This window comes from Saccostrea echinata, unplaced genomic scaffold, assembly GCF_033153115.1.
Source record: "Saccostrea echinata isolate AGI-Se365-2 ecotype Australia unplaced genomic scaffold, CSIRO_AGI_Sech_v1 ptg000006l, whole genome shotgun sequence".
In the NCBI taxonomy this organism is placed as follows: Eukaryota; Metazoa; Mollusca; class Bivalvia; order Ostreida; family Ostreidae; genus Saccostrea; species Saccostrea echinata.
The window spans coordinates 8,175,919-8,189,033 of NW_026889755.1; the positions used below are offsets into that span (position 1 = coordinate 8,175,919).

The 13,115-nt window shown below is 32.8% G+C and overlaps 1 protein-coding gene across 1 annotated transcript in view; it reads left to right on the forward strand.

The window, feature by feature from the left end:
- Positions 1-13,115, forward strand: part of LOC133180328 (receptor-type tyrosine-protein phosphatase mu-like) — a 46,496-nt gene that overhangs the window by 8,410 nt on the left and 24,971 nt on the right. Inside the window, exons 6-9 of the mRNA XM_061314874.1 lie at positions 3,233-3,370; positions 3,690-3,746; positions 4,427-4,564; positions 10,271-10,380. Of these exons, the coding sequence (XP_061170858.1) occupies positions 3,233-3,370; positions 3,690-3,746; positions 4,427-4,564; positions 10,271-10,380 (443 nt within the window). The remainder of the gene's footprint in view (positions 1-3,232; positions 3,371-3,689; positions 3,747-4,426; positions 4,565-10,270; positions 10,381-13,115) is intronic.

A 13,115-nucleotide genomic window follows, 5' to 3' on the forward strand; every position in this document is an offset into this window, starting at 1 on the left:
TTGTTTTTTATTCATTCATTCATTCATTTATTTTTTAAAGTATCTTTTGTTTCTTCAGTGAACCTTGTACCTGCCTGTTAATTCAATAAGAATTAAAAGGAATTCTGAAGAAGAAAAAAGAAAATTACCGGGATAATGCTTTCGAGTTAAAAAAAAAAATACAATTCCTCATTTCAACACTATCTTTTCTGGATATTCTAAATATTTTTCACATCGAGGTCATAAATGATTTGAATGTTTTACGAACACTTTGAAAGTAATTAACATTACAAAATGTTGCAGCAATGGTAAATGAAATCTGAGTCTATAAAAAGAAAACATTCAATTAAATGTTCTGAAAACATTCTTACAATATACGCTGAAAATTACAAATTGATTAATGTCGACAATGATATGCCAATGTTTTAAAAACATTTTTAAAATGTTTCCAAAAAATGTTGCACAAATTAAAAATAAAATGTTTCAGTTGTAGGAAGAGAAAACATTTTCTTAAATGTTTAAAAACATTTTCACAACCTAGACTGAAAATACTTAAATATTTAACTATTAGCAATATTAAGAATGTTTTTAAAACATTTTGACAATGTTCCTTCAAAATGTTTCAGAAACGTTATATACATTGTTTCAGATTCATAGAAAAGTAATGTTTTATTTCACGTTTTTAAAACGTTTTTAAAACGTAATATGAAAATCTTTAAAATCTGCTAACTAGACATACCTTCGGAATCATTTTTAAAACGTTTCAAAAATATTTTATTGAAATGTTCCTGAAAGGTTTTATCAAAAGCTTCCTGAAAACATTTTAAAAATGTATTTAAAATGTTACAATGAGAATAGAAAATGTTTTAAAAACATTTTTAAAATGTTTACTCTGAAATGTTTTGAAAAAACCTTTTTACAACATTAATAAAATGTTTTGAAAATGTTTAGTGCTACCTGGATTGCTACTTGTCAAGTTGTTAATAGTACAAGCCAGTAATGTATATTTTAATGTATGGCATACTTCCTCATATATTGAGAAATAATTGCAATGCGATTTATTTGTCGTTTAAGAGGGCTGGGTGGCTGTGGCCATTTTCAGACTATATTGATCTCCTTTAGAAGAAGAGCTCCATATAAAGATATACAAAAATGATCAAATTTTAAAACTAAAATGTATGAAATTTTTGTTTGCCAAATGATAGTTGACAGCTTAAGATATATCTAAAAAATTAAGTTATATCTGATGGTTAATTTGTTGACCCCCCAGCCTCCTTAATTCATAAAAGAGGCATCTGCCTAGGACTCGTAATCTAACAAAAGGATGCTTCAAGATTGTTTATATAAAATCATCGGTTTTTGTTTGTTTGTTTTCTTTTGTTTCGTTTTTGTTTTTGTTTTTTTTTTTTGTAAATGGTCTACCCCAAAATAAGATTTATATCCTTAGGAAAAATCCTTGTAAAGGATATTTCAAATTTCTATAAACCAATGCTCTTTGGACCAAGTGGAGATTTTTTGGTGATCTCCTTGTGTGAGAAGGAAATGGAAGATATTGTATTTGTATGTAAGAAGAACAAAACATGCATTATAACATTCATAAAAGGGAAGGATATTTGAGCAGTTTTTCTTTAAATGTTATACATTGTATTGCAGAGTGAATATCCTCATGTTCTTGAATTAAGGAAGAGGAAAATAATAATTTTTCCTTTTCAGGTCTGAACTTTTTATTATACATTTGAGTTCACTGTATCAAGTTAATGATTATTACTTCGATATTTTATTTCTCGAAATAATTTTATTTTGTAAAGTGAAAGTTAATGAAATAACTGTCAGTACAATGACGAAAACCGATAAAAACCTCAACTAATTTACTTCTGTTAAATAACAATTTGTTAAAAAAAAAAACTTTAAAATTGATAACTTATCAAACATTACAAATGATTTCCATTTTTAGCTCACCTCAGTCGAAGTCTCAAGTATTGATTTGTTCTAATCATGACCCCTGGGGAAGGGAGGGACAGCAAGGGGCGATCAAAGTTTTACATAGGAATATATAGGAAATATCTTCAGAAATTTTCTTCTCAAGAACAGCAAATCCGTGATAAGTCATTAATTTAGTAGCATCCTTGGGTAGTGTAGTTTCACATGTTCCCCGAGGTTAGGGCGGGGTCACTATAGAAGATCAAACGTATAGAAAAAAACTTGAAAAATCTTCTAAAGCCATGATTAGTCATAAAAATATGGAAGCATCCTCAATAAGTGTGGATTCAAGTGTGAACAAATCATGCCCCCCCTCCCCCCTTCTGGGGGGGATGCGAGCACGTGTATGTTTATTTTTTTCAATACTCAACTGAACTGATTTTTGGTTCTTCCTGGGCAATGTGCTCAGGTGTGGGATGAGGCTCAAAGGCCTCTTGTTTTTTTCAATGTCATAACATTTGCTATATTGATGTTTCCATAAGATATATGAAATATAAATGCTAGAGGTTTTAATGAGTTTGTTTTAAAATAAAAACCAGGATTTCATATACTGAATCTCCTTCTAGCTTAAGTTGTTACTTTCATTTTTATATTGATCACGCTAAACACTCATTATATACAGCATAAGAAAATACAGTATATAATAGGTGTTTCTGTAATCTCTGTTTTAGAAGGAAGTGCATGTAAACAGATGTATCTTTTTATAGGTAAATCACAAAGATACAACAATTTGATTTTTACGAAAAGAAAATTACAGCACGCTGAATCGAAGACTAATATTAAAAGCATATCAAAACTGCAATTATGAACAAAACCAACAACATCCATATTATCCATATGGATAATTGGATTGGTTTCAGAAGTGGTCCAATAACAATGGTTATAATCAACGATTTGTTTTCTTTTTAAATTTCAATTAGGTCCTGGTAGATTCTACAACCGATTTGCTGGATTTTTCGTTTACGTTTCGAACGATACATCTAAGGATAATGGTAGCTTGTGTTTTCACAAATTGCAACAAGTGGACCATACACCAAAAGAGAACCAGACAATTATCTGTCCATTTGACGGAAGATATATCATATACTACAATGAACGTGGGAAAACTGGTGTTACCTATCCTGGATACTATTCTCAATATGCATTCAATGAATTGTGTGAATTGGAAGTTTATGGTGAGTTGTAAAATTGTTTGTTTTTGTTTATACTAAAATTGTGCTATTTTTTCAACCACCATGATTAGATTTGAAATAATTTTCATGTCTTTAAACAGGATGCCCTGATTCTAGATATTACGGAAAATACTGTGACCAACTTTGTCCAAACAATTGTCTTGGACAGAGGTGTAATATATCAACAGGGAACTGTCTGGGATGTAAACCGGGATATAAAGGACCTCGCTGTAGTCAGGGTAAGTAAAGCACAGAGAGAGGAAAGAAGTAAATCAATAATCTAAGGGTTTGACAACAAAGCTGATAACAATTCATTTTCGTAGTATTTCTTTTAAAACATTAACTCATGACTCAACTCTTCTGTTTTATAAAAAATGTACTAGGTTAAGCTTTTTGTTACAATAGATTTCAGTGTTCAGTATCGTTCCCACTAGCGAAATATGATATAAAAAGCAATAACAATAAATTGCAATTGCTTTCAATGCATGGATTGATATTTAATAAACACGCTTCTTATATATAGACAGTACAATTTAATATATCATAATTATCTTAAAGAATGTGAGGGTGGAATGTACGGAAGTGATTGCAGTAAGACGTGTGGTCAATGTCTCGGTAACACACAGTGTCACCATATAAACGGTACATGTGAAGAAGGATGTTCCGAAGGATATGAGGGATCTCTTTGTATGAAAAGTAAGAAATATTACAAACGTAAGCGAACCTGCAAATTGATACTCATGTAAATTGGATAAGTATACGTATATACACTTAACTCTTACAATTCATTTAGTTCATTCTTAAAAAAATGGCAATTGTATCTGGCATTGAGTGAAATACATGTAAATGTAATGATATCTGTGCATATTCTTTAACTCTTTGTATGGAAACAAACAAAATAACAAAAAAGACTTATAGGAGTATTGATATACTTTTAAAGAATGTTACATTTTAAAATTTGGCTTGAAATGCAAGAGAATCTGTGGATACTGTCGTGATGGATCACCCTGTAACCATATAGAAGGTACATGTCTTCTATGATAGACATGTACAGGATCCCATGTATCTCCTGGATATATGGGATCCCTCTGTGACAGTTGTTAGTAATTCTTTATTTATAAACAATTCATTGCCACTTTCTGACATTAATAAAGCTATGTTTGTCATACAAATAGAAAGTAAAATATAATCTATATATTGTCTATTTTGTGAAAGATGAATGGAATCACGTGTTTGAAAAAAAAGACACAAATAAAGATATTTTCATATTGTGTTTTTTTCTGATTATATCTAAGAATGTGACGGTGGAATGTATGGTGCTAACTGCAGCCGAACCTGTGGTCATTGTCTTAATGATACACAGTGCCACCATATTAACGGTACTTGTTTACAAGGATGTTCCACTGGCTACAAAGGATTTCCTTGTACTGAAGGTAAATAGGTACAATTAAATCCTACATCTGTATTCAGAAACGAAAATATAAAAAATCATTTTGTTACTGATTTTCTAAAAGTCCTTTTTTTCATTAATTTTTTTTAGCTCAACTGGTCAGAGACCAGAAGAGCTTATGCGATAGTTAGGTATCTGTCGTCCGTCTGTCTGTCTGTCAGTATGTAAACAATTTTTCAAAAATGCTTCTCTTCCTACAGTTTCTGTCTGATTTCAGTATAACTTGGCACACAAATAAACTACACTTAGATACCTAAATGTCTTTTTCGGTTTTTGATTTCGATGAACGATGACCAAATGATTACTAAAAATAAAATTGATGTGAAATTTTCTGAAATTCATATTCTATTCCTCCTAAAGTTTTGGTCTGGTATCAATATATAACTTGGCACACAAATTGACTACACTTCGAATTTCGATTTCGGTGAACGGTGTTTCCGTGGTTACAAAACCAGAATTTTGGTGAAATATTTTTAAAATGTTATTCCTCCTACAGTTTTGGTCTGATATCAATATAACTTGGCCACAGGTAGAATATACTAGGTACAATATTCTGTTTTTTTTTTTTTTAAATTTCGATAAGCGGGTTGCTATGGTTACCATAAACAGAAAAAACCACGTACGCTAACTCTCGATTCCCGCCTACATTTTACACCCATTTAATTCAATACTAATGGCAATTTGGCCAAGAAATCTTTGTTGAATGCAAAGAAAATTCAATGGTAATTGATTAATAATTTTAATACCAGTGTTAAATAGTTAAAATTACTCTTAATTTCAGGTCTTTTTATAAGGGGGTAGACGATGTTTTCCATTGAAATAAGGCTTGAAAACATCGGCATATTTTAAAATATTCTTGGATATGGATAAATGTTCTTAAAATCTTTTCTTATGTATTACATATATATATATATAATTAAACATATGTAATTGATTAAATACAACGTTTAAGTTGTAAACTCTTGCGAAATTGGTGAAAAAATGAGCATTTTTGTCGTTTGTCTGTAAACATATGCCCTCCTCCCCCACCCTCCACCCCCAGTGAAACATAAGAAGCTTTGGTATGAATTTGTGAAATAACAATCCATATTACCTGTAAAAAGATTTTTTGTTTCACGGGGGGGGGGGGATGTTTTAAAAATATTTTCCGTTTTCCATTGATTTCTGTAGTGAAAAACACAAGTTCTACCAAAATTATAGAGTTATCTCTCTTTGTTTTCCCAAATAAGTAATGTTTATGAAAATTCATTGAAATATCTATATGAATATGAAAAATCATTCAAATATTTTAACATTTGAAAATTGACTTGGAGGTAGGTGGGAGAACAATACTATCGTTCGCAGTTCTTTCTGTGAAACGCTCCGTGATTGGGAGGTCATGAGTTCGAATCTCGGCCGCGACTGACCTAAGTCGATAAAAAATGGGTAGCAACTGTTCCTTCGCCTTGCGCTCGGCACTTTGAAGTGAAAGTTGCGGGTCCTTCGGATGAGACCTTAAAAACCGAGGCCCCGTGTCACGGCAGGCGTTGGCACGATAAAGACTCCTCACTGCTCAATGGCCCTAAGTGCCGAGTAAAGGTCAAAATTTGAAGCCCTTCACCGGTATATGGTGACGTCTCTATATGAGTGAAAAATTCTCGAATAGGATGTAAAACAATATACAATCAATCAATCAATCAATCTTTCTGTGAAATGCTTTCAAAACGCTACTTCTCCTACAGTTTTGGTCTGATTTAGGGAATAAGTACCTTCTCATTTGTGATTTGCCACCAGTAATGCTTGTTTAACGGTTGCAAATTAAGAAATAAAAATGAGAAGATAGTTATTCCCAATCGAATGCAATTTATGCTTGTTGTTTATGTATTCGTCTTATTTTGTCACAATTTGTTATATGAAATACGTCGTAACGGGTCATGTTTTTGCGTTGTTCTATTATGGCCTCACTATCACAAGCTTTCACACTCCTTAATAATTGTCTAAATACCTAAATCTTCAGTTCATTCGCCAATCAAAATGCGTTTTACAAAACAATTGCACTAGAATTCAATATAACTTGGCACTCAAATAGATTACACTCAGATACATGTACATAATTTTTTGACTTCGAGACTTAACAAAGGATCATATTCTATTTATTGCTGTTGCATAGTTTCAAATCCAAGACAGTGGTACTTTTCTCTTCCTTTGTTATAAGTATAAACAAGTAGAGCTACAGTCTTGTCAGAGACTTCTGGTTTTTCAGCAACATAGAGAGAAATAGATTTGCATAATATAGACATTGATGACCATTCCCTCAGAATTTTGTATAAAAAAATATTGTTTCATTATATGTTTTATGTAACATATTTTCTAAATTAATTGAGATGACGCTTAACTGAAATTTTTATAATCCAGAAAAGTTAAATATTGTCAGAATGTTTAGGGGAAAAAACCCAACAAGACATTTCGTCTAATGAGAAGATAAAAGTAAAAAAAAATTGCTTAAAGGAAAAGGGAAATAGAGGATATCCAATGTTTTGTAGTTGGATATAGAATTTATTTCACCGGTGGAATAGGATTTCCTGATATTTTAAAAGGTGCGAAGCAAGAGTGAAAATATAAAAAATTCCTGTCTTACGAAAACATTGAATTTTCTTTTCATATTGTACATTTTCCCTTTGCCTCTGTCTTTTCTTAACACAGTGGCACAGACTGTGACGTCATAGTTAAGCGGTTGAGACGTCATAGCTTAGCAATTGTGAGATTAAAAACGTTGTAACATGGATATTAGCAACATAAGTGGTAAAGAAGTGGGAGGAAATTAGCAGTTTTAGTCTCTATCAAGATGGTTTAGTTACACTCTCTTTGGACAGGCCAAAATTTAATTTTTACTGATTTTGATATCCTTTCACACTGTGACAGATTATCACTTTAATATCCTTTCACACTATGACAGAATATCACTTTTATTCGATGAATAAATTACACTATTTCACAGTTGAAAATGTAATAAATATCCCCATAAAAGTACAATTGGGACCTTCTTTGACTGGTAAGTTCATTTTTCAGTAAGTGATAATAACATACCGGAAGCTATTAAACCACTCTTTGTGACCTGTGTCAGGATCACATCGAATATTTACCCTGGGAGATAAAAGGACAATATATTTAAATATCATAAACTTTTTAATTATTTTTTTCAAGAATGTGATGGTGGAATGTATGGAGAAAACTGCAACCAAACCTGTGGTCATTGTCTTAATAATACACAGTGTCACTTTATTACTGGTACATGTTCAGTAGGATGTGCGGATGGTTACGAGGGTTCCCTCTGTTCAAAGGGTAAGGAGTCACCGAGTTCAAATCAACACAAAATGCGGTTATCGTTATAATAAATTTTTTAACTTTTCAAATGATAATATTTTCATTGCAGATATATATTTTGTGTGCTGTTTAAAAGTTGCGTTTAAACAAAAACAACAAATGCTTTTTAGCTCACCTGAGCTGAAAGCTCAAGTGAGCTTTTCTGATCACATTTTGTCCGGCGTCCGTCTGTCTGTCTGTAAACTTTTCACATTTTCGACTTCTTCTCAAGAACCACTGGGCCAATTTCAACCAAACTTGCCACAAAGTATCCTTGGGTAAAGGGGATTCAAGTTTGTTCAAATGAAGGGCCACGCCCTCTTTAAAGGGGAGATAATTAGGAATTAGTGAAAAAATAATGGCAACATTTAAAAATCTTCTTCTCAAGAACCATAGGGCCAGCAAAGATGAAACTCATGTTGAAGCATCCTCAGGTAGTGTAGATTCAAATTTGTTCAAATCATAACCCCCGGGGGTAGGGCAGGCCCACAATGGAGGATCAAAGTTTTACATAGAAATATATAGGAAAAATCTTTAAAAATCTTCTTCTCAAGAACAGCAAAGCCATGATGAGTCATATTTATAGGGAAGCATCCGCAGGTAGTGTAGATTCAAGTTTGTTCAAACCATGACCCGCGGGGGTAGGGCGGGCCACAATGGAGGATCAAAGTTTTACATAGAAATATTTAGGAAAAATCTTTAAAAATCTTCTCAAAAACAGCAAAGTCATGATGAGTCATATTTATATGGAAGCATCCTCAGATAGTGTAGATTCAAGTTTGTTCAAACCATGACCCCAGGGGGTAGGGCGGGGCCACAATGGAGGATCAAAGTTTTACATAGAAATATATAGGAAAAATCTTTAAAAATCTTCTCAAGAACAACAAAGTCATGATGAGTCATATTTATATGGAAGCATCCTCAGGTAGTGTAGATTCGAGTTTGTTCAAATCATGACCCCCGGGGGTAGGGCGTGGCCACATTGGAGGATTCAAAGTTGTACATAGAAATATATAGGAAAAATCTTCTTCTCAGGAACAGCAAAGCCCAGATTGTTCATATTTATATGGAAGCGTCCACAGGTAGTGTAGATTCAAATTTATTCAAATCATGACCCCCGGGGGTACGGCGGGGCCACAATGGAGGATCAAAGTTTTACGTAGAAATGTATAGGAAAAATTTTAAAAATCTTCTTCTCAGGAACAGCAAAGCCTTGATTGATCATATTTATGTGGAAGCATCCTCAGGTAGTGTAGATTCTACTTTGTTCAAATTATGACCCGCTTGGGTAGGATAGGGCCGCAATGGAGGATCAAAGTCTTAAATAGAAATATATAGGAATATATCCTCTTCTGAAGAACTGCAAACCATGATTAGTCATTTTGATATGGAAGCATCCTCAGGTTGTGTAGATTCAAGTTCAAATGATGACCCCTGGGATAGGGAGGAGCCACAATGGAGGATCAAATTTTTACAAACGAATATATGGGAAATTTTTTTTAAAATCTTCTCAAGTACAATAAAGCCATTTGTTGTATTGACATGGAAGCATCATCAGGTAGTTTAAAATTCAAGCCCCCCCCCCCCCCCCCCAGGTAATCTTTTCAATACTGAACTGATTTGTGCTTTTGTCTAGCCAGTGTGCTCAGGTGAGCGATGTGGCCCATGGGCCTCTTGTTTACGAACGCAAGAGAGTTCTGTGAAAAGGATATGTCATTTTCTCTTCGTAAGAATTTAGTTAAATATATATTGCGACTTTTTTTTTTACAGAATGTGGCCTCGGAAGATACGGATTTAAATGTTATCAAACTTGCGGTCATTGTGTCAATGATACAAATTGTGACCACGTCAATGGTTCTTGTGTACAGGGGTGTTCATCTGGATACGTGGGATTGCTATGTAACACACGTAGGAAGTCAATAATTTAAAAAAAAAAAGAAGTCCGTTGCAAAATAAATATCGATAGAATATACAAAAAAAGGTTCAGTATGTAAATTTTATTATAAGAACCTCTATACCGTTTTTTTTTTTTTGTTTTCTTTAAAATTATCCGTAACTATCTGTTTTGTAGATAAATCTTTTACAGAGTACATGGATAATGAAAAATTTTTCAAGGATTGATACGTGAATTTTTGTAGAATGTAAATTGAGGAAGTGGGGTATAAACTGTATGAACTATTGTAGCACAGACTGTGTCGATCAGAAATGTTATCATTATTCCGGAGATTGTATAACAAATAAGGTAAACATTTATGGCGCTGAAGTAGGACGCAATTCAAAATTTCTCTTTAGAGGGCAACGTAACTTTAAAAAAGTATTTATACTGCATTGATTTGAAACATTTCAGCCTTTAGAACTGCAGGAAGATGAGCCTTCAGCACTTCCTATTGTTGGTGGAGTGATCGCTGCTACTGTTGTACTCCTAATTATTATAGTTTCCATCATCTTGCGCAGGAGGTAAGTCCATCATAACCAAACATCTATAACGCATCTAAATGTATCCTATTTCAATTAAAATGGTTAAGTATTTGAGAATTTTAACTTTAAATCTGATTGAAAATCCTTGATTGTATTATATGATTATTTAATGTTACCAAAATAGTACTCATGATAGTTCTTCACATTCATGAATGAGGAATATATTAGTTTTGTTTGTTTGATTATTGTTTAATGTCCCTCTCGAGAATTTTTCAATCATGTGGAGACACCAGTTGCCGTTGGAGAGCTGCAAATTTTGACCTATCAGGGCCATTAAGCAGTGAGGAATCTTTTCTGTGCCAGCACCTAATGCGACACGGGGCCTCGGTTTATACAGTCTCATCTGAAGGACCGGTCTCCATGTCCCACAGTGGGATTCGAACCCGCGACGTAAGAATCAACTCCTTACTCCGCGACTCTAGAGCAAATGATCTAACCACTGCGACTGATTTTATCAGTGTTATGCATTTTATCTCAAGTAGCTTAATGTGAATATTCAACTGTGGCATCTCTATGGATTTTATCATGTCGTCATGTTTTTGTTATTATAAAGTTAACATTCAATTAAGAAGGGATTCTTGTCAGGTTTCTGACTAAATGAAATTTTCAAAGTATATTTCCTTATATTTCTTATGTATCGAGATGTAAGCGATTAGAAAGATCAGATTTTTCTTTCCTCTTCATAATTGTACACTTTTGAAAAGAGATGGTAAATTGAGTTTGAAATCTATAGCAGGTACTGTATTTTTGGTGGAAGGGCGGCGTATGAAACTGTCTCCTTTTCTGCTTCTCAAAATTACTACAGAACAATGAATTTAATTATAATTTTAAACAATCAAAAACTTAAATTTGCTAATGTAACTTAAAGTTATAACTATGGTTAAAAATTTTACAATATATCAAATATATATTATTTTCAAACAAACTACAATCTTGTTAGCTTTTGAAAGCTTCAATTTCTAATCTAGGAAAAAACTGATTATAAAATCAGTAAAAAGTGGGGGTATTTTCTTAGTAAATGGTAAAAACCTTTTGTTTTTGTATCAATTAGTATCTTAATATGAGAACAATATGTAAAAATAAGAAAAATCAAGTAGAGATGCATATAAAAATAACTTATATTCCCCCCAAAAGTATGGAACACAGAGGAATTTCGGGGTAGACAGTATCAATTTTAGTTATATGATTTATGTTAATTTGGAATTTTTATTCTTAATATCAAGGAAAAAGATAATATGACTTCAACTGACCTTGCTTCTTAAATAAAACGATCAAATTTAATTTAATTGATACAATCAATAAGTGAAGTGATATTGCCGATATGAATCTAGAAAAAAAATCGTTAAAATTTGAATACAATAAATATGAGAAGAATCCCTCCTTATATTCATTCATTTAAATTTCATAGCTAGAAATTAAAATTGTTTTCATGTTTCGGCGATTCAAACTTCGAATTTGAATTTTTTGATGATTAATTAGTGATAATACAGTTATTGACAGTAAGTGTTGTGTAATTTGCGGTGTATGGATTAAGGAATATTTTTGTTACAATTCCTTAGACTCTTGGGGAAGGAAAAAAAGCGTCGTTTTTATTGGAAATGGGAGGGGTTTGTATCCAATCAGAACGTTATGCCCAAACCCGTTTTTTTCTGGTACAAAAAAAGTATTTTTAAGGAAAAAGTATTTTTCAAGAAATTAATTTCTAACAGCGTAATGAAAAGCGAAATTTCTAGTGCGTGATATTCACTACTTGAACAGACAATGGATTTAAAGAATTTCTTTGAATATCAAATATTGTTTTATTGTCTGTTTATTGTTTAACGTCCCTCTAGAGAATTTTTCACTCCTATGGAGACGCTACCACTTGCCGGTGGAGAGCTACAAATTTTGATCTATAGTCGGCACTCAGGGCCATTGAGCAGTGAGGGATCTTTTTCGTTCCAGAACCTACTGCGACACGGGACCTCGGTTTATACAGTCTCATCCGAATGACCGGTCTTCACGTCCCACAGTGGGATTCGAACCCGCGACGTAAGGATCAACTCCATACTCCGCGAGTCTAGAGCGAACGCTCTAACCACTGCGCCACGCGGGCGACTATATCAAATATTAAAATACAAAATGAAGGGGAACTAGTATTACTCAAACTCAGATAGGACAATAATTAGTCCAAATGCAAATGTGAGAAATCATTTTATATTATTGTGAATGTCTCGATTTGTCACTGAATTCGTCTTTGCTTTCCTCAGTACTGGGTTATTTTTCTCTGCTCGAGGTTCACACATGAAAGATTGAACGTCTATTATTAAAGGAATACCATCGATGTGACAGTCACTATCCATACAGTTGATTTTCTCGTCAAACTCTATTTGATATATTTATTTTTAAGATCAGCAATGACCAGATGATTGAGAATTGACACAATTATACTAGCTAGCTATTTACTCAGTGGAGTTCTTAATGCAAGGATCATTTATCACATTTAGTGATTTCACATTTATCACGGGCGTTTTATCAATTTTTAAATTAGGACCTTTTTTCAAACTAATTAAGCGGGAAAATAATAAGTAAGAAGATAATAGCTTTACGATTTTTTGGAAATTAGGAACCTGGTAAAAAAAAAAAAACAACGTTATTTGAATGTAAGTTTTCCTATTAATTTTACTTCGCAACACAGAATATTGTTTAAAAAAATTCGTTAATTAAGAAATCTA